At 55.0% G+C, this 20,469-nt stretch overlaps 2 protein-coding genes and 1 long non-coding RNA gene across 10 annotated transcripts in view; 1 reads left to right on the top strand and 2 right to left on the bottom strand.

The window, feature by feature from the left end:
• The window catches only part of LOC120585038 (uncharacterized), a 2,219-nt gene extending 775 nt beyond the window's left edge, over positions 1 to 1,444 (bottom strand). Inside the window, exons 1-2 of the long non-coding RNA XR_005648198.1 lie at positions 980 to 1,444; positions 640 to 783 (exon numbers count right to left, since the gene is read on the bottom strand). This is a non-coding gene — a long non-coding RNA (uncharacterized LOC120585038). The remainder of the gene's footprint in view (positions 1 to 639; positions 784 to 979) is intronic.
• Positions 1 to 13,362, top strand: part of MOV10 (Mov10 RNA helicase) — a 22,194-nt gene extending 8,832 nt beyond the window's left edge. For 2 of the 7 annotated variants that reach the window (XM_039841196.1, XM_039841198.1), the window contains exons 3-21: positions 3,578 to 3,784; positions 4,043 to 4,278; positions 4,477 to 4,735; positions 5,713 to 5,844; positions 6,492 to 6,660; positions 7,410 to 7,564; positions 7,857 to 8,033; positions 8,140 to 8,287; positions 8,734 to 8,892; positions 9,153 to 9,256; positions 9,391 to 9,488; positions 9,592 to 9,808; positions 10,645 to 10,762; positions 10,934 to 11,125; positions 11,355 to 11,429; positions 12,293 to 12,418; positions 12,499 to 12,587; positions 12,877 to 12,998; positions 13,082 to 13,362. In XM_039841196.1, the coding sequence (XP_039697130.1) occupies positions 3,578 to 3,784; positions 4,043 to 4,278; positions 4,477 to 4,735; positions 5,713 to 5,844; positions 6,492 to 6,660; positions 7,410 to 7,564; positions 7,857 to 8,033; positions 8,140 to 8,287; positions 8,734 to 8,892; positions 9,153 to 9,256; positions 9,391 to 9,488; positions 9,592 to 9,808; positions 10,645 to 10,762; positions 10,934 to 11,125; positions 11,355 to 11,429; positions 12,293 to 12,418; positions 12,499 to 12,587; positions 12,877 to 12,998; positions 13,082 to 13,173 (2,875 nt within the window). In that variant the 3' untranslated portion in view covers positions 13,174 to 13,362. Of the gene's footprint in view, positions 1 to 1,698; positions 1,840 to 3,004; positions 3,785 to 4,042; positions 4,279 to 4,476; positions 4,736 to 5,712; positions 5,845 to 6,491; positions 6,661 to 7,409; positions 7,565 to 7,856; positions 8,034 to 8,139; positions 8,288 to 8,733; positions 8,893 to 9,152; positions 9,257 to 9,390; positions 9,489 to 9,591; positions 9,809 to 10,644; positions 10,763 to 10,933; positions 11,126 to 11,354; positions 11,430 to 12,292; positions 12,419 to 12,498; positions 12,588 to 12,876; positions 12,999 to 13,081 lie in introns of all 7 variants that reach the window. The other 5 variants (XM_039841199.1, XM_039841200.1, XM_039841201.1 and 2 more) reach the window with 5 other exon arrangements.
• Positions 13,363 to 13,740: 378 nt separating this feature from the next.
• On the bottom strand, positions 13,741 to 19,708 carry RHOC (ras homolog family member C). 2 transcript variants are annotated; one of them, XM_039841210.1, is made up of 5 exons: positions 19,551 to 19,708; positions 16,252 to 16,415; positions 15,616 to 15,736; positions 15,155 to 15,285; positions 13,741 to 14,320 (listed from the first exon to the last, which is right to left on the bottom strand). In XM_039841210.1, the coding sequence occupies exons 2-5, from the start codon at positions 16,405 to 16,407 to the stop codon at positions 14,147 to 14,149; spliced, it is 582 nt and encodes a 193-aa protein (XP_039697144.1). In that variant the 5' UTR covers positions 16,408 to 16,415; positions 19,551 to 19,708; the 3' UTR covers positions 13,741 to 14,146. The 2 variants fall into 2 exon arrangements, with proteins under 2 accessions (XP_039697144.1, XP_039697145.1); XM_039841211.1 differs by lacking the exon at positions 19,551 to 19,708 and adding an exon at positions 17,647 to 17,703.
• Positions 19,709 to 20,469: the final 761 nt, after the last annotated feature.

Here is a 20,469-nt window from a genome sequence, read left to right on the forward strand (position 1 = left end):
TTTTTTTTTTTTTTTTTTTTTTTTTTTTTTTTTTTTTTTTTTTTTTCCTAGAAATCTAGGTGAGTAGATATATAATTGGGCCTTTTTTTCCCAATCAGTATGTACTAAGTTTGTGATTTAAAAAAAAGAAAGAAAACTTTTTATGGCTGTCACCTTAGACCAGGGATAGGTGAATTTGGGTGGTGATATTACACATGAAGAACAATTTGAGAAATACTTAGGTGGTAGCATCCACAGTAGAAGTTGCAAAACTTGCATATTTGAGTACTTCCTGCCTGTGTGGCCCACACATTAGTTTCCAAAAATAGGCAATTTCACATTGAAATTTTATCTGGGCTTCTCTTAAGTCAGAAGATCTGGCCGTCTTGGGCCTACATTCTCTGCTGGCAACATCTGTCTGGAGATGAAGAACATTGAGATGTAGTCCTCACACTAATGACTCAACAATGGGACCATACAAGTGCCCGAGAGGGCCAGCTGCAGGTATCAAAGATACCTGTGCAGCTTGGCCTTTGTCTGCATTTGAGTTTGTGCCTGATGCATAGAATGTAGTGATTGAATCACCAAGGGGCCCCGGTGAAAGTTACTGATGACATCCTGATTTTGGTGCCTTTATGACTGGACCCCTCAGCCTCATACCTGATTTTGAGACTTCCTCCCGTGATACTCTTCCCTTTCTTGGGGGATTCTTCTCTGATTTCTTGTCTCTGGGTTGTCCCGGCCTCAGCTGTTTTTTTCAGACTACTCACATTTCTGGGGAGGTCCCAAATACTTCTGATAGCACTGTCAGAGTTACAATCAAAAAGGAAGTTTATTAGAGAAGTGGTAACACTCCATAGACAAGAGCATGGTCTTCACTCAGGGACAAAGAGTGAGACAGCCTGAGAAAGAGTGAGTGAGAGGGACCTGAGTGTTGGGAGAATTGAGTTTATATATCATTCTTAGTTTCTATGAATTACAGTTTGAAGACTTTGTTTACCCATTTTCTTTTGATGGTATGAGTATGCAGTGTGAAAGGCCTGTTGGCAGTTCCTAGCCTTTGATCCATAGGTTCCCCCATGATCTTATCCTGTAGAGAATGAATGATTGTTTTATTTTGGGCTTTCCCGTTTTCCCTTCGTGGTATAGGTAAATGGTTTTGTAGCAATCCCAGCAGAAATCTTCCTTTTTCCTGTAGGTTTCTTCGTGTTCTGGTCTTAGGTCCTATCAGCACATTGCAGTCTCTGAATGCAGCTTGATTTAACATTTAGTTCTGTTGCCTCCTCCCTAAATACACCTATTGTTGTAACTGCTACCTGAGATTGTAACTGCTCCCTAATATGAGCGTCTGCTTTGATTTTGGACTGAGTTCTCAGCTTCTGACTCATGGAGCCAGCTGCCTCTGGATCACAGGAATCTCAAACTGAGTATGTCCAAATCCTAATGTCATGGTCAGTCCTCCTCCTCCTCCTCCTGCCTTTTTCTCCTATCTCAGGAATAGTCCTCAAAGCCAAGCCACTGATTTGGGTATTGTCTAGACTCTTCCTTCTTCCCAGTCTCCATTCTTCCTCCTGTCAATCACCAAATCCTGCTAATTTTACATTCGACATATTAGATCTGGCCTCTCTTCTATCCTTACCACTGCCTTGTTCTGGCTCTCGTCATCTTTTAACTGGACAATTACAATGGCCTTCTTCTAACTGGTCTCCCTGCCTACAGTCTTGCCTCCAGCATATCCATGCTCCAATCCTGATGCCAGAGTGATCTGAAATGCAAATATGATCTTGCCACTCCCCTGCTTAAAACCCACCAACGAGGTGGTTCTGTAACCACAGTGTAGCCCTCTGATGCAGGCTGAAAGTAAGTTGTTACACTACTCTTCCTACTGCTACTACTATTAGTACCACTATTACTACTAATACGAATACTAATAATAGTAGTTAACATTTACTGAGCATTTTCTATTGTGTGTTGGAATGATTCATTATCTTTTTAAAACAGATCAGAGCCCGTTCAAAGTTTTGTGAATAGTGTCATTCTCATTTGTTTGAGGTGAAGGAAAGGAGCAGAGTTATAGGCAGGGGGCAGGGCACCAGAGAAGTGTCTCTATCTGTAAATTATCTTACCACATGCTAATGAGTGCCCATGCTTGACTTAGCCTTAATAGTTAAATTGTGACCACCACGGTCCCTATTAACTAGGGTTTGCTTTCATTCCCTATAAAGCATCGAGGGAGGGTGGTCAGCTGTCCAGATCTCAAATATGTCCATGAAGTATGTCACATGGGAGGGATGTTCAGTGGCTCCTGGGTACCAGTAAAGGAGGAGGACTGCTGGTCTTCAGAGTCGAGTCCAGGCTTCCTGGCCCGGTGTACACAAGTATGCGTGACCTGGTCCCTGCCCACCTCTGCTGCCTCCCTCGCACTTTTCACTCTAGTACAACCACACTGTCTGACACTAACCGTGGATCACCTTACTGAGGTCTCCTTATGTGCCAAGCACTGGGTTAAGCTGTTCACTGCAGTGCGTCCATCTCTTGTAATCCTCACAGCCCCGTGAAGTGTGTCGTCATTATCATTTTATAGAGGAGGAAAGCGAGGCTCTGAGAGGTGAAATAACCCAAAGGGACCCGGCTAGTTGCAGAGCGGGCGGTCCCCCAGTCCCTCCACCTGGCTCACACCTAGCACTCATGTCGTACCTGTCGACTCCCATTCATCCTTCAGTGCCCAGTTCTGATGCGGGCTCCTGGGAAAGCCCCGTACCTGTCCCCAGGCTGGGCGCGATGCTGCCCTGGAAGCCCCTCCCGCCACTCCTGGCAGCAGCCGGCAGGGGTTAATGCGCTCAGCGCCTGCTCCTCACGGCAGTTCTGGGGCTCCTGCCATTTTGAACCCCCAGCATCTAGCGCAGTGTCTGGCACATAACAGGTCTCCGTAAGTGTTTGTTGAGTTGACTAAACTGAGTTACAGGCGCGGAACGTTGACGTCCTTGTCCTTCTGACCAGTTTTCCCTGTCTTCACCTTCTCTAGGCACAAAGCCAAGCCCTTTGATCTCGGGAGAAGGCTCCTTTCCCTTCCTGCATGGGTTCCGCCTGCACCCTCTGGCTCTGGGTGGAAACTGCTGTCTGATCAGCCACCTCCCCTACACAGCCTGGACATCTGTTCTCTCTGGCTGACCCCTCTCACTCCCCCATCAGCCTGGACCCTAGATCCACCCTCCGAATCAACTTACTCACTTTCCCTTAAACTTAGCCCTTCCCACTGGGTCGTTTGTATGTTTTTCTGTCCCAAGTAGTTTTCCCCGCAAATCTTCATTTCTTTCTCCCTCTTCGTCCTCCAAATCGACATCCCACGACTGGACTTTTCTCCTCAGAAATGCACGTCCACGACCTGCTGTTTAAAACTTGGGAGGTCCCATTGCCTTTCCTTAAAACATTTAAAATTCCTAGGATCCCCAGCCTGAGGCTGTCCTTGGGCCCTGTCCCGTACCGCGGCAGGGCTGGTGTGTCCGGCGCAGAGCGACCCGCAGACGCCCTCCCCGGCAGGCCGCCTGCGTCCCCCTGGCCCTGCCCCGCCTCACTTCCCAGTCTCCTCTGCTTCCAGCAGCTCTGGGACCCCCAACCCTGGCTTCTCCTCCATGCTGTACGGGATGAAGATTGCAAATCTGGCCTTCGTCACCAAGACTCAGGTCAGGTTCTTCAAACTCGACTGCTGGGCCGACGTGTCATTGCCAGAAAAGAGGAAAATGAAGCTGGGGTCCGATATCAGCACACATCACAAGTCACTGCTAGCCAAGATCTATCACGACAGGTGTGTGCGAGTGGGGGCCGGCGCGTGCGGGACGCTGTCTGGCTGGGGAAAGCAATTTGCCTCTGGTTGGGGTGAGAACCCTTCCTTGAAGGGGGGCTGCAGGGGGTGGATTAGGGGCTGGTTGTTCTGGGGGAGGGGTGGGTCCCCTGAGCACAGCTGCCACTTGGCCAGCCTCCCCAGCCTAGAACTTAACGGAAGGCAACCCCTAGCCCAGGCGCCCCTCACCCCAGCCCCCACTTTGATTCCCACTCTGCCCAGGGCTGAGTATCTTCACGGAAAACATGGTGTGGACGTGGAAGTCCAGGGGCCCCATGAAGCCCGGGATGGGCAGCTCCTTATTCGCCTGGATTTGAACCGCAAGGAGGTGCTGACCCTGAGGCTTCGCAATGGAGGAACGGAGACTGTCACCCTCACCCATCTCTTCCCACTCTGCCGGACCCCCCAGTTTGCCTTCTACGATGAAAAACAGGAGCTGCCCTGTCCACTGGGCCCTGGTGAGGGGGTTTCCAAAGGAAGAGCCTCTGGTGGACAAGAGCTTGCGGAAGGAAGGGCTGGTGCTCCGGGAACCATGCTGTTGCTGTCCCGTGGGCCCCGCCTTGGGATGGGCTCGCTGGGCGAGTGTCCAGGGCAGGGATGCTGGCGGGGAACCACTCGCCCGCACCACCCCCACTCACTCAGTCCCTGTCCCCCAGGTGAGAGCTACGACCTCCACGTCCACTGTCGGACCACTTTTGTGGGCTACTTCCCAGCCACGGTGCTCTGGGAGCTGCTGGGACCTGGGGAGCCCAGTTCTGAAGAAACTGGCACTTTCTACATTACCCGCTTCTTGGCGGCCGTTGCCCACAGTCCTCTGGCAGCACAGCTGAAGCCCACGAAGCCATACAAGCGGATCCCGATCACTGGAAAGCCCGTAGTGACCACCCGGATAGAGGAAGGAGAGAGACCTGACCGGTAACTCTGCCCCCGCGCCAGCCGGGCTGGGGGGTGCCCTGACTCGACAGAGTAGACCTGTGGGGGAGGAGCACAGAGCTGAGAGCAGAACCCCCTTTCTTAGAAACTGTGAGTTCTTAACTCCTCCAGGTCTCAGAGACCTTTTCTACCTGGGAAGAAAGATGCAGATAACACGCAAAATTTGAAGTCTTTTCAACTGTATGATGTCGAAGAGGCAGCGCAGCATAGACAACTGTCTGTTAACAGCTTTATTGAGACAATTTGCACCCCATGCAGTTCACCATTTAAAGTGTACAAGTCAGTGGGTTTTAGTATATTCCCAGCTTGTGCAGCCGTCGCCGCTGTTTTAGGGTGTTTCGTTACCCCCGAAAGGAACCCACCCCCTTCAGCGGTCACGCCCTTTCACTGCCCATTTCCTCCCAGCCCTAAGCCAACACTCATCTGCTTTCTGTCTCATATGAATGCAATCATAGAATTTTTGCAGACATCTTCTCTTTCTGACATGGCTAGGTATTCACAAAATATCGAGCTATAAAAGCAAAACCGTAGATCGCTGTTTTTTTTTTTCATTAAAAATATATGTGTATAGTACAAATTAACAAAGAGAAAAGTCTGGAGGACTACCTACCAAAAAGTTAACATTGATTATCCCCGGATGGTGAAAATGTTGTTTATTTACTCACTGATTTATACCTATTTTCCAATTTTTCTCTAATGGACACATTGTTATGTACACGTATATGTGTTACATCTGTATCTTTGAATGTATGCACTTTTCAGAACTGAGAATGAATGGTCCAACCTTGGGGTGAGCACCCTCGTAAGATAGTGAGTTCTGCTTCCTTGGGCAAAGGCTGCTGGCCCCTGTCAGCAGTGGTGCTGTGTAGGACTCTTGCCTCCAGGGAGGGTCCCTCTCCAAGTCTCTGAAGCGAGGGGGCTCTGTGTTACTGATTGCTTTTCTTCCCCGACTCCTGCAGTACGAAGGGCTATGACCTGGAGCTAAGTATGGAGTTGGAGATGTATAACCCACCCTCCAGCCTCCGGCAGCTGCTCCCCAAACTTCAGGGAACAAGCGTCTTCACTGCCCCAAAGGACATTGCTAAAATCAAGTAAGTGCCACCCCTCTACACCCCTGGTGCTTTCCATGTCTCTTCCCTGCTGGCTTCTTCCCACGCCCCAAACCTGTGCCCTCTGCCTCCCCCGCTCCGTTCATTCATTCCCTTATCCAGCATGCACTGTATACCCGGCACTGTTCAGGGTGAATCAGTCACCTGAGGGCCTTGCCCGTTCTAGTCGGGGGGAAGTGAGCATTTGTCTTAAAACCTGTTATAATTTCATGGAGTGGCAAGTGCTGCGAAGAACTAAACTAAAGCTCAGCTAAAACCAAAGCAGAGTAAGGGGAAGGATTGTGCTGTTCTGCAGAGAGCAGCTGGTCCTGGTCTCATAGGGGTGGCATTTGGACAGAGAATGATATGTGAATGAGGTGATGGTGGGAGTCATAGGAGGATCGTGGGAGGAGAACATTCCAGGCACTAGGATCCACAGTACAAATGCCAACTTGGGTCTGAGGTGGGGGGCAGGAGTTCTGACCCCTGTTCACTTCTCTGCCCTTCTGGTCTTCTCTGATTCCCGATGTTTTCATAGTTTCTGAGCTGTGGATAGGAGAGGTTGGATGTTCCTGGCCGATGAGGGGGGTGGTTTCCTGACCCATCCTCTTCCTGCCCCCTCCCTCCCACCCCCCAACTATCACCGCCAGGGCCCAGCTGGAGACAGCCCTGAAGTCGAGGAACTACGAGGTGAAGTTCCGGCTGCTGCTGCATCTGGAAGAGCTGCAGATGGAGCATGACATCCGGCACTATGACCTGGAGTCGGTGCCCATGACCTGGGACCCCAAAGACCAGAACCCCAGGCTGCTCACGCTGGAGGTTGGGGCTTGGATCGGGTTTGGGGAGGTGATCTCAAGTTAGCCAACCCACAGGCTACAAGCAGAACGCTGTTCATGTTGGCGGGGCAAAACGAGAAGACGAAGCTGTTCCCCAGAGGGCTCAGCAAGAGGCAGAGGGGGGCATCCTGCTCCTAGAGAGAGTCCAGTGGGAGGACCCGGGTTGTAGTCCAGACTTTGCTGCCACCAGCTCCGTGGTCTTGTGCAAGTCACTGGTTCTCTCTAGGCCTCATTCCCTCACCTGAGAAGTGCAGAGCTAGACTAGTTCATTCTTAGAGCCTTTTCCAGCTCTCAGATGTTGAATGTGTCCACAGAAGCCCAGAATGACACGAGAATGGATTCTGGCGCACACGTGCTGAGGAAGGGACCCGGTGAGAATGTTCAGGGAGATTCCTGCAGGAACTGAGTTTGAAGGAGATTTTAAAGGCAGAGTAGAAACTAAGCTGGCCAAGAGAGCAGCAGGGCGGGCTGGAAAGCTGGCTCCCAAGTCCTGAGATCACGTGTTGAAGAGTTTGCGGGGCACCTGTGCCCAGCAGCTCTGAGCAGCTTGGACAGACTTTCCTCCCTCAGACCCTGACTCTTGCACTGTCTCCTGGGAGAGTGGAAAGAGGCAAAACCGCCAGGGTCTTGGGATAGAAACATAGAGCCTCAGAGGAGGCCTGGAGGGCCTGGGAGTTGGGCCCTCCAGTGGCCCCCCTGGGATAGAAGCTTGCTTGTGTTCATACCCCATAGGTTCCCGGGGTGGCAGAGAGCCGCCCCTCAGTGCTCCGGGGAGACCACCTGTTTGCCTTGTTGTCCTCTGAGACACACCAGAATGACGCTGTCACCTACAAGGGCTTCGTGCACAGGGTGGAATTGGACCGTGTCAAGCTGAGCTTTTCCCCAAGGTGGGTGTTGGGGGAACCCTGAGCTGCTTGAAGGGTCTACAGACATCTCTGTGAGGCTGGGGGAGGAGGGGTGCTTCTCCCTGAGATGAGCTGGGACCACAAGGCCAGGGCAGGAGGCTCTTCTTCAGGAGGACCCTGAGATACTTCAGCAGCTTCTTTTCTTGGAGGAATTGCATGGAGGTCTTGAAGGCGGCGGGAGTGGAGCTAGGGTGGTGGAGAGTCCTGGCCTTTTATCGCCCACAACCCGCCCCCCGCCCCAACTGGAGCTCTTCCTGTCTCTCACTTCCTAAAGCCTCCTGAGCCGCTTTGTGGATGGGCTGACCTTCAAAGTGAATTTCACCTTCAACCGCCAGCCTCTGCGGGTGCAGCATCGTGCGCTGGAGCTGGCGGGGCGCTGGCAGCTGTGGCCCACACTCTTTCCTGTGGCCTCCCGTGAGGTCCCGCTGCTGTCCTCAGATCTGAAGCTCAAGTGAGACCATGGGCAGGAGGGCTCTGGCCTACTTAGATCGTGGGCCTAGAGAATAGGGAGGCCTCTGGGACAGTGGATGACTTTATGTTCCCGGCCCCTCTGCCAGGCTCTACGACCGGAATCTGGAGTCAAACCCTGAGCAGCTACAGGCCATGAAGCACATTGTTACGGGCACCACCCGTCCAGCCCCCTACATCATTTTTGGACCACCAGGCACTGGCAAGACTGTCACCTTAGTGGAAGCCATCAAGCAGGTGGGACATGAGCATAGACCTGGGGCCTACACTCCAGCTTCCCCAGGTCCAAGCAGTTGTCCCCAGATTCTGGTCTCTTCCAGCTTCTAATGCCCCTAAGCTGACATCACAGGTCAGTGTTTCTGAGCAGGTTGCGTGCTGTGCAACTCTTGGAGTCCCCATCCACGGTTCAGTCATCATAGACTTGTTTACTTCCTGCGAGTTTTCCGGCATCAAAGTGCTGTTTGGACTGGCCGGGGCTGGGGGTCGGAACTCCCCTTTAGCATCGCTACCCCCCTCAGTTTCTGGAGGCAGATGCCACACCGTGCCAGCCTGAGTCACAAGCCCAGCCTGAGTCACAAGCCCAACCTGAGTCAGACCGAAACCTAAGTGATAACCGAATCTCCCCCTCTCCCCCCAAACCAGGAAGCTGCTTCCCACACTTATTCCCCCCTACCCGCCCCCAGGTGGTGAAGCACTTGCCCAAAGCCCACATCCTGGCCTGTGCTCCATCCAACTCGGGGGCCGACCTCCTCTGCCAGCGGCTCCAGGTCCATCTGCCCCGCTGCATCTACCGCCTCCTGGCCCCCAGCAGGGACATACGGATGGTGCCTGAGGACATCAAGGTACCCGAGGAAGTTCAGGAGGCCAGCGGACGGTGGGTGCTGGGGAGGCTCTCAGAGTAGACTCTGGGGCAGCAAACCGGGAGACCCGGATTCTGATACTCTGTGTGTGACCTTGCGTGGGTCAGGACCCCTCTCTGGCCTTCGCTTTCCTTGTGTGTAAAGTGAGAGAAGTGAATAAAATTTCCTGGGGGCCCAGAGCCAGAATGAGGGTGAGAGCGGGTGGGGCCACGCTGATTCTCTTCTCCCTTCGCGCTCCACAGCCCTGCTGTAACTGGGACCCAAATAAGGGGGAGTACGTGTTTCCTGCCAAGAAGAAGCTGCAGGAATATCGCGTCTTAATTACTACCCTCATCACTGCCAGCAGGTGGGAATGTGTGTCTCTTAATCACGTGTGTAAGTAAAGGGGTTGAAGGCCAGGGAGGGGCCAGCTTGGATGAGCATTCAGGTTTGCTAGTCAGGTTCCTGGGTATGACCGCTGCCTGGCCTGACACCTCCCAGGTTGGTCTCGGCCCAGTTTCCCATTGATCACTTCACACACATCTTCATCGATGAGGCTGGTCACTGCATGGAGCCCGAGAGTCTGGTGGCCATAGCAGGTGAGGGACTCAGGGTAGGTTGCGGGTGCACCCACCCTACATGTACATGGGGTCTGGGAGATCCCACCACTTACCTTCCTCCTCATGCTATGTTGCTTCCCAGGGCTGTTGGAAGTCAAGGAAACGGACAATCCAGGAGGACAGCTGGTGCTAGCCGGAGACCCTCGGCAGCTGGGGCCTGTTCTGCGTTCCCCACTGGCCCAGAAGCATGGGCTGGGGTACTCGATGCTGGAGCGGCTGCTCACCTACAACACCTTGTACAAGAAGGGCCCCAATGGCTATAACCCCCAGTACATAACCAAGCTTCTACGCAACTACAGGTATTCCGCACCCATCCCACCTTCACACCCTCTGTAGCTCCAGCTGGAGGTTGCTCAGTCCTATTGCTCAGAGGCTCTGTGATGCAGGACTATGAACCGGAAGATCCAAAGGCTCCTCTCGGACCCCATCACTGTTACCCCGTGGTTGTGTGACTTAGCAAGCGGCTTTGCTCTAGAGCAGTTTGCTTATCTGTATATTGAGGGATGGTCCGTGGTTCCCAGGCACTGGGACGTGCCTGACATGGGTCCCAGATGAAGTTTCCAGGCAATCCGAAGAGAAATGAGAAAAATAGGGACAGTGCGTGTGTGTGTTTTTTTTTCCTTTAAGCTGTTACTCAAATTCAAGAGCTACCCTTCCTTCAGTCATTGAGTTTATACATCTGAAAAGCTCAGATGAGTTCCTAAGTCCTTAGTTCTTTAGTTGAGTCCAGTAAGAATTCAATAACGTGGCTATCATGTTAGTCCTTTTTGTGTTTTTGGATTTAGCACATTATCTTATCGAATAATGGTGATAGTGGATGGTACTTGTTTTTATGCCGTCCTTTGTTAGCAAAACTGAAACTTAAGTCCCTAATTTCTTGTTTTCTTCTTTTAAATTTGGCTGGTCTATGAAACCTGTGGACCAGATCCTCTCTGGAACCATATGGGGTTCTGTTTTCTTGGGCTTACAGTCAGTCCTAGGAGCAGACATCGTAGGTGAATGAGCCTGCCATCCAGTGAGCAGAAGCAGGAAGATAATGTGTGTGGGCCCAGAGCCGGTAGGGCAGGGTCCCAGAGGGCAAGGCAGAGGTAATCCAGCCCCTGGTCTTGCTCTTCCTCCTCCTCCTGCCCCCCAGGTCTCACCCCAACATCCTGGACATTCCTAACCGGCTCTATTACGAAGGGGAGCTGCAGGCCTGTGCCGATGTCCTTGACCGAGAGCGCTTCTGCCACTGGGAGGATCTGCCTCGAAAGGTGAGAGGCTCCTACCCCTGAACCCCATCTTCCCTCCTGTTGAAGATGCAGGGCAGGAGGAGGCCCTGAGTGGAAACCATGGGCCTGGCATCTCACACTGCCTGAAAGGGTTTGGAGGTGAGAGGGAAGTGGGCAGGGAGTTCCAGCTGAGGGTTTCTCCCCACTGTCCAGGGCTTTCCCATCATCTTTCATGGCGTAATGGGCAAGGATGAGCGTGAGGGCAATAGCCCATCCTTCTTCAACCCCGAAGAGGCTGCCACGGTGACTTCCTACCTGAAGCTGCTCCTGACTTCCTCCTCTAAGAAGGGCAGAGCCCGCCTGAGTCCCCGAAACGTGGGCGTCATCTCCCCGTACCGGAAGCAGGTTAGGTCCTCAGTTCCCATCAAGGGTGGGATGCTCAGATGGTACCTTATTCATAGCCAGATCACTAGTTGGAGGTTCCCAGAACTCAGGCCTCTGCTGGCCCCATTATCTCAAGCTCAGAGGTCAGCTGCCCCTCCCTTTTTGCGTCCCAGCTCCCTGGTCTCCTGCCTGACTCCCTCTTGCACTGGAGTCACAGCATGAGCAAAAGGCACCTGTCCCCATCTTCCAGGTGGAAAAAATTCGATATTGCATCACCAAACTTGACAAGGAGCTTCGGGGACTGAATGACATCAAGGACTTGAAGGTGACGCTGACCAGTTTCACATTCGCTCCCTGCCTTCTGTGCCCCTCACTTCTCCGCTCCCGGAGGCTTCCTCAGGCTCCCGCCCTCATGCTCCAGGCCAGCCCGTGCCCCCACTCCACCCTGGCTTGATTCTCCCCAGACCTCTCACTCCTGGAGATCCTAGCTTGTGGTTCTTAGCTGGGACAGGGAAGCCTGCGTGTTTAGCAAATACCCCACACCATTCTTAAGATCAGGCTGGTTAGAGGCCCTCTGCCCTAAGGATAAAGTCCAAATTCTGGCCTGCCTGACCTGTCATTTGATAGTGGGGGTGGGGGGAGGAGGCTCCCACCCTCTGGGTCAGTCAGTAGCTCGGCTCTCTCTGAAGTCTGACTTTCAACACTGGCTGCAGATAAGAATCACCTGGAGAGCTTTTAGTGCTGCCAGAGCCAGGTCCCCACCCAGCCAATTAAGACAGCTATCTGGGGGCAGAGCCAGGGCATGCATATGTTTTCCAACTCCTCAGGTGACCTCGTAGGCACTCAGGTTTGAAAACCAATGCTCTCCCTTGGAAATTCTGATTCAGGAGGTCTGGGTTGTATATTTTTAACAAGGACTTAATGTTTATCTTGAGTTACTTACTGTGTTTTCTTCGCTTAGAACGCGCTCCGGCCCCCACCCCTTCCCCTGGATCCAGCCTTCAGGTTTCAGCTTCCAGGGCACCCTCCTGTCCTCTTTCCTGCCCCTGCCGAGGACTCACTCCTCTGTGACAGTTGCCCAGGGACTTCCCCACAGCCACCTCGGATGGCAGTCTCCCTGAGGCAGAGCTTGTCCCTCTGGCTCCGCCCTCAGCCCCCGGTCCCAGGCCCTGCCTCTCTGCCCTCTAGGTGGGCTCCGTGGAGGAGTTCCAAGGCCAGGAACGCAGCGTCATCCTCATCTCCACCGTGCGCAGCAGTCAGAGCTTTGTACAGCTGGATCTGGACTTTAACCTGGGTTTCCTGAAGAACCCCAAGGTTGGAGGGCTGGCAGGTGGCAGGAATTCTCCCTTCCTTAGGGCCTTCCCCTCCCATGATGTCACCACTTCTTCTCGCAGAGGTTCAACGTGGCTGTGACTCGGGCCAAGGCTTTGCTCATCGTGGTGGGCAACCCGCTCCTCCTGGGCCATGACCCCGACTGGAAGACGTGAGCATTCCCACCCTGTGATGCTGTTCCTGGGGCCACAGTCCCCAGCCTAGGGCGGGAGGATCTTGAGCACCTCCTTGTGGCTCAGTTCACCCTCAGACCTGTCCATCTTCACAGTCCCATTTAAGTTACTTGACACGCCGAGGTTAAGCGACTCACCCAAAGACACGGGGCCGTGTGGCAGGACTGAGGCTTAGCCCCCGGCCTCTGCTGGCGCTCCCTCAGCAGCCCTGCACAGCTGTGTGTATGTGTGTATGTGTGAATGTGTGTGAATGTGCTTGTCTCACAGATTCCTGGATTTCTGTAAAGAAAATGGGGGGTATACTGGGTGCCCCTTCCCTGCCAAACTGGACCTGCAGCAAGGACAGAACTTACTCCAAGGTCTGAGTAAGCTCAGCTCCTCTACCTCAGGTATGGCTGGGCCAGGGTGGGCCAGGTCAGGGACAGTGCTGGGCGGGGTGGTAAGGAAGACAGCTCCCCTCCTTTCTTTCTAGGGCCCCGAAGTCGCGACTACCTCCCCCAGGAGCGAGGGCGCGAAGGCGGCCTGCACCTGCAAGTGGAGCCAGAGTGGAGGAACGAGCTCTGAAGACGGCGGCTGGCCTCGCGCGCCAGTCAGGCCTTCCGTGCCCGGCCACCCGGCCACCCGGCCGCCCGGCCACCCGCCCTGACCCAGAACCCAGCCGAGCTGCCCCTCCCAGGGACAGGAAGGCTGGGAGTTTACATCCCCTCCCCTGCTGGAAAGAAAGAAAAACAATGAAGACAAAACCTTGTGCGATTCCAAAGCCTCTTCTCTGCCCAGCCCCAGCTTCAGGAGCTCTCAAGTAGGACCCTGCCCAGGGCCATATCCCTTTCCCCTTAGAGAAACCCCACCCCGCATCCAGGGAAGGAAAGCCAGTGGGAGGTGGCAGGGAAGCCACCCACAGGCTTCTAAGTTTAGTCCTTGCTCCAGACCACTCCCCTCACCCGCCTCCAAGGCCCTGAGCCAGGCATGACCTCATCCTTCACTCCAAGACTCCACCCTGCTTGCCCAGTGTCCTGCCTTACAAAGGGGCGGGGGCGGCAATCTGGCCAGCAACTTGGAAATGAGGAGAGATGGGACTCTAGGCTCACAGCCAAGACAGGGACCTGGAAAGACAGGAAGCTGCTACACACATGTTGAAGCCTGTGGCCTTTATTCATGCCCCCCACGGAGTATAGCCAGAGACAAGGCCCCTGCCCAAAGCAGAAACACCAGGGGCCTGGAACTCTGGGTTACACCCTCCAAGTCCCCTGCCCAAGACACGCTCCTGTGAGCCAGAAGTGTTTAAAGTGCTGGTGTGTGATGAGCCCCTGGACCCAGACAGCAGCAGAACTCTGAACTCTGTTCCAGGAGGGCAGGGCATAGCCCTAGGTGCCCAGAGTGCTGGGAAGGAGGAAAGGAGGGAGGGGTGGGGGGTTGCGAAACTCACTGCAGTCCTGGGCTGGAGGGAGCTGAGAATGGAGTCCTAAGAGGGTGGGGCGGGGGGGGTCCTACACCCCACGAAGGGAGGGGAGATGGGGAAGGAGGGGAGCCCTGGGTCTCAAAGAATGGGGCAGCCCCTCCGGCGCTTATTCTTGCGGACCTGCAGGCCGGCCCGAGTGGCCATCTCAAATACCTCCCGCACCCCGTCCTTGGTCTTGGCTGAGCACTCGAGGTAGCCAAAGGCACTGATGCGATTCGCCATGTCCCGGCCTTCCTCAGATCGAACAGGCTCCTGGGAAGACATGAGAGGTCAAAGGAAGCTGGAGGCGAGGTGCATCTCTCACTATCACACCCATAAGTATGGTGACTAGAATCAACATCTCCAGCCCTTTGTGGGGTTGCACAAAGCACCCAAGCTCTAGCCACGCTGAGCAGCTTGGGGGCCAGTGACCCAAGACTCAGGTTTACATTCAAATTCTCTCCATCAGCTCTACCCCACAGTACACCCTGCTCTTGCCTGAATGAGGATCCAGCACCCCTTAACTGACCTCCCTGCTATTTTTGCATTTTCATGGCTGTCAATGATTTTTCTGCCATGAAGATCTGACATTTAACTGTCCCCAGCTTACCCTCACAGGGTAGTCCATGTACTTTATCCTGGCAGCTTTCTCTAAAAAACTAATCCTCTGGCTAGGGAAGCACTTACTAGGTCCCCAGATAGGCCAGCTCCCTCGCTCTGGTCCTTTCTTCCAGCCACATAATGCTCACCCTCCTGCGTCCACGTCAGCCCACACCTCCCCAGGGGTACTGTGAGAGTATGACGTGCATACCCCAAGCAAAACATCTATAATAAGAAACTGCCTCTTTGAGGACGGATTTTCCTGTGCATTCAATAGCCCCAACCCTAACACAAGACAAATAAGTTAAAATGCCAAGTGGCCTTAGGTAAGTCCCTTCGTTCTCCAACAGCTACATCAGATACCGAGTCAGACACAAAGGGCCCTTCTGGTTCTCCCCTACCAGAGTGCAGACGTGACAGGGTAGGACGTGAACACCTCGATCGCCTCTAACACAGGGCCGTCCCCTGGAGAGAAGGCTTCTTTCCCCGCCTGGCAGCCCCACCCACCTGCTTCATCTTGGCCAGCTCTCTCCTGGTATGCTCATCTTGCCTCAGGTCCTTCTTATTCCCCACGAGGATGATGGGCACATTGGGACAGAAGTGCTTCACCTCTGGGGTCCACTTCTCAGGAATGTTTTCTGCACAGATACGTCTCAATGGGTGTCGGTGCCTCCATTTAGCTAGAAAGCTCAGCTGGGGCCCCTGGCCTCCCCACAGTAGCCGTAGAGGCTATCCAGCGGGACAGTCCCTTCCACAGCTCAAAACCCCTCCCCTTCCCGGTACACCTTCCCCTGACCCCTCCCATGGGCCAGAGTTCCCAGTGAAGGAGGCTAATGCCCCATGCACCCTTCTCCATAGCCTCAGCCTCTGAAGATGGCTGAAATGAGCCAAGGCAAGAGCTACCTCGGGTTGGTTGATTCCAAGGGGTTCTCAGTCCTCTCCCTCCAACATCCTCACCCCCACCTCACCCAGGCTGTCGGGGCTGTCAATGGAGAAGCACATGAGGATGACGTCAGTGTCCGGATAGGAGAGAGGCCGCAGGCGATCGTAGTCTTCCTGCCCGGCTGTGTCCCACAGGGCCAGCTCCACCTGACACACAGGGCCGGTGAGTAGCTAGCCTGAGGGCCCCAGTCACATACTCCCCATCCTGCCACCTAGAGGTCCTCTCTGAAGCCACTAGTCCTTTAGGCTCACAACATCAATTGAGCACCTGCTGTGTGCCAGAAATAATGGCGAATCACTCATCCAACATAAATTAGGTGAGTTCTTTAAAATCCTGAGATGTTACTGCTTGACCTCTGCCAGTGAGTGCCACTATTTTATGTAATCCTCAAAAATCCTTTGAAGGAGGCCTTACATTATCCCCGTTTTGTAGCTGGGGGAACTTAAACTCAGAGGCAAAAGGACTGGGCCCGGGTTTCAGAGCCAGATGCAGAGAACCAAGTATATCTAGATTTTCTAAGACGGCAGTTCACTTCCTGACTTCTACTGGTTCCAGCAGGGAGAATGGAGCAAGGACGTGTGTGGGTGGTGAGGAAGGAAATCCTGGGTTCGCAGTGTTGGGGCGGGGTTCCAGGTGGGACGGGAAGGGGCTCTGCTGTCACCTGCTTGCCGTCCACCTCTATGTCTGCGATGTAGTTCTCGAAGACAGTAGGGACGTAGACCTCTGGGAATTGGTCCTTGCTGAAGACAATGAGGAGGCAGGTCTTCCCACAGGCCCCATCCCCCACGATCACCAGCTTCTTTCGGATCGCGGCCATGGCTAGGGCTGGCAGTGAAGAGGCGATCAGATTTTGAAAAAAGCCTATAAACCCAAAAACACTTCTCCGGGACCCCCAGGACCTCCCTGGAAACTGAGGCATCCAGCAGAGGGAGGGGCTTGCTCAGGCATGTTCTTACCAAGAACCAATTGTTCAGGCAACTGAGCTTGAAATTCCTTATCTCGCTGTCAGGGGCAGGTATCCTCCAATGGGTCAGAATACAGAAATGGGGGCGGGGTTGGGAGAACCACTCACTCGAGTCAGACATGAGTTCTGATCTAACCTACTCGCCAACTGTGGGACCCTGACACCCACAAGGACGCTCAGGAACATGTCCAGAAGAGCTAGCCTTTATCTGCTATCCATATCACGGTTTCAAGTCAGACTTCATTCGTTACCAGGGTTTTGATACTTTTAAAGTTTAATAATTGCTAAAGTCCAGTCTAGAACACACTGTCCCTCAGCGCAAGTCATGCCTGCCCCGTCACAAACGAGGAATCCCTCTCCAAGACCACGGGCCTGCGGAACAAGCTACAGGTGATAGGTGGCTAAGGAAAACTGCTGAGCATTTTGACAGATCATCTCCCTTGGTCCCTAGAAGCCTGGAAGAAAGATGGAAAGCTTCCCATTTTGACAAACTAGCAAAGTGAGGCTGAGACAAGTATTCAGCAGAGTCATGGCAGGGACGGCACTCAAAGGAGGCTTGTGTGACGAGATCTAGAGTCCATACCATTTTCTACATCTCACCCCTGAGGTGGGAAAGAATAGAGAGAGGAAAACCCGGACAGAGGGCAGTGGCAGCAGCCAGTCGGCTTCCCTGGCCCACCCCATCCCGGTTCCCAAAGCCCCGAGTCACACAAAGGAGGCTCAGTCCCCACAGTCCCCACAGCCCACATTCGGGCAGCCTGCCTTCCGCCCCCCTTCCTCCTGGGCCTGGCAGCAACACTGGGTCACTCAGCCTCAGGCAAGGGACAATGACCACACTGTAGGGAGCCACACATCCACCACAGCAGAGTGACTGAGAATAATCCACTAGGGAGTCACCGCCACCCACTCCCTGGAACAGCCCCTTCCTCCTCTCTGTCCAGCTCACCAAGGCCCTGTCCACTCCTCCCAGTGACTCAGGGCAAGCAGTCAGCTTCCTGGGGTTTCCATGTCCCCCACCCACACACACACACACACACACACACACACACACAAGCATCTGCACAGTTCATCACACCTTCACAGCTTCCCTACCGAGCTGAGCCTCACTTCCTCCCTCCCTGGGGAGAGCGGCTGACCTCCAGTCCGCTGAAGTTCCCAGGCCGTGGGTCTGAAGGAAGAGAGGGCGGGCCCTGAGGCTGCTGGGAGGAGCCCCAAAAAGGAGACAAATGAGGGCCAGTCCCAGCACCAGCCAGGCAGGGAGAAGTTAAGAAAGAAGGAGATGGTAACCTGATCTCTGCCCCAAACCTGGCTTTTTCTCTCCGTCCCACATCCTGTCAAACTGGGTCGAATTCCTTTACTCCCCACATAGCACAGCCACCTCACACCCCTGTCGTGGTCTGCCTCTTAGGAAGTGAATATTCCAGCCCCAGTCTAGTATTCTTCAACAGTGGGGTCCTGAGTGGCCTCCCTCCCCTACACACAAACACACACACGATCTGGGATGAGAAGAAGTGGATGTGAGTCAGAGAGAATTTACAGGAGTTGAGAGTACATGGCCACTCTCCCCACCTCAAAAGGGGCTCTCCTTGACACCTTAAAAGAGAGGCAAGAAGGTATTCACCATGCCAGCAGATCCTCTCTAAAAATAGAAACCATCCTTCAAAAAGGGGGTTCCCTGGAAATTCTACCCAGGTGACCAACTCCCCCCACCCACTCCTACTAGTTCCATTGGTCCAACTGTGTGAAAACAGGATGGGGTAGCCCCAACCTGGGATGGGCAGATGGGCAGTGTTGACGGAGGGCAATCACCAGTTGCTTAGGCATGAGGACGCCACTGCCCTCCCCCAGCAAGGCAGATTAGGTAGCACCAGATGGTGGGAGGCATAGGCCAGAACTCAAGGGCAAAGGCCTGCATTAAGTGACCTGGAGCCCCCAGCTCAGTTAGAAGCCTTTCACTTCAAGCTCTGGTTGGGCCAGAAGAGGAGCTGGCCCAAACCAGGACACTTAGGCCCAAGGCCAAGATGGCATGGACCACAGCAACCTGAGAGAAGCAGCCGCCAAAGAACTGCCCCACTGACCCTAAGAGTGGGGGCAACCAAACCCCCCACCGTGCCTGAAATGGAGCTGAAGCTCCTGGTGCCCTCCCTGAGACGAGACAGACATCGACCACCTCCTCCATCACCCTCTAGATGTCCCGATGACCTAGGGGGCCCGCCGTTCCCTGCCGACCACCCCGATGTCTCGGGAAGGAATCTCATACCGCCTTCTCAACTGTAAAACCAGAGCGAGGGCAGGACTCGCCCTCGGGTCTCCCGGCCCAAAGGATAATCTTGAGCCAGGCTGGGGAGTGTGAGGGAGAGAGCTGGAAGGGAGAGAGACACACACACACACACACACACACACACACACACACACACACACACACACACGAGCTGGATCCTTCCTGATGTCCCCCACCTCCCACCCAAAGCAGGCTCCAGGAACCGTCCAGGGCGGTGTCCAGACCCCGCCGAGCAGTGGCAGCCCCCGCTAGTCACACCCCGCCCCTGTTCCCGCCATGCCCCCGGCCGGGCCTGGGGAAAATCTCACCTCCCCCCGGCCTCGGCCCGGCCCCACGCCCCATGCCCGGTCCACATCGGGCCTCCCGGCCTGGGAGCCGCGGGTCTGGGCTGGGACTACCGCGCGGGGACTCGAGTTGTCCCCTGGCCCGGCGGGGTAGGTTCCAGAGAGCCGGGAGGGGAAGGGACACCGGGAGGCAAGAGGCCGGGCGGGGCAGCCCGCGGGAACCGTCGCTGCAGCCCAGGGAGGGGCCGAGCCGGCCGGACCCCGCACAGCCCAGACGTCGCGTCCTGGAGGAGGGACGGCGGCCGGCGCTCGGGCCAAAGGCCCCTCCCCGGCCGGCGCCCCGAGCTCCAGCCAAGCGGAGAGGGGGTGCGTGCTCTCCCGCGGACAACCTCCCGGGACGCCCCGCCACCCCCAGCCCGGGCCCAGCGTACCTTCCGCTCCGCCGCCTTCAGCCGCACGGCCGGTGCCGGAGGCAGGGACTGACCCGGGGGCTCCGCCCCGCACTCCTCCGGGGCCGCTGCGGGGAGGGGCGGGCCGGCAGGGAGGGGCGGGCCCGGGTTCCGCCCGCCCACAGCCCGGGCGCGGCGCCACCGGTGGTCTCCCCGGCCAGTGGCCGGAGTTCTGGGTCGCCGGCCCCGGGCTCTAAGGAGATGCCTGGACTGGAGAGGAGTGGGTAGCGCGGCGAGGCGGGAACCCCGAGGACTCTCCCTCTGCCCCGCCTCCCAGCCCCTAGGGACAGACGGCGCTCGGAAAGTTGAGAAGAGCTCCGGGTGGGGTCAGCAAAGGGCCGCTGCTGCCCTCCGGTGGTCACCCAGCCACCTGTGTCTACACCACCTGGGACCTCCCGGGAAGCAGGACTAGGAAAGGGCGGCCTCCTGGATGCCCGAGGAGGGGGCTGCGAAAGAGACCTATCCTCTACCCCTAAAACCTTTGCGGAATGAGTCCGGTCCAACACCATCCCCCACCTTCAGAACTTTTCAGAACCTTCGAGACCTGGGCCACCGTTCCACTTCAGTTTCCTTCCTTCTCCCGACCTGGAATTTCCATGAGTCCAGTTCCTACCTACCCCTCAAAGGGCGCTAGTAGAAATCCGGATCCGCAGCTGGGCATTCAGTTCCCACCGTAATAGCATTTTCTGTGCTGACAGAGACATTTTCGCCCAGTCTGACTTGACACATTGGGTATTTACCCACACGTGTGTCTCCAACCCAGTCAGGTGGCCGGAGGATTACCGTCTATTAACATTTCATTAGCTTGTGTTTGGTGCACTACATAGCTCTGCCCTTTTACTACTCATCGCAGATTTTTGGGGGGCTAAGTATACCCATTCTCTTTTGCTTGGAAGGAAAC

The sequence above is a fragment of the Pteropus medius genome, unplaced genomic scaffold (genome assembly GCF_902729225.1).
Source record: "Pteropus medius unplaced genomic scaffold, Ma_sr-lr_union100, whole genome shotgun sequence".
NCBI lineage: Eukaryota > Metazoa > Chordata > Mammalia > Chiroptera > Pteropodidae > Pteropus > Pteropus medius.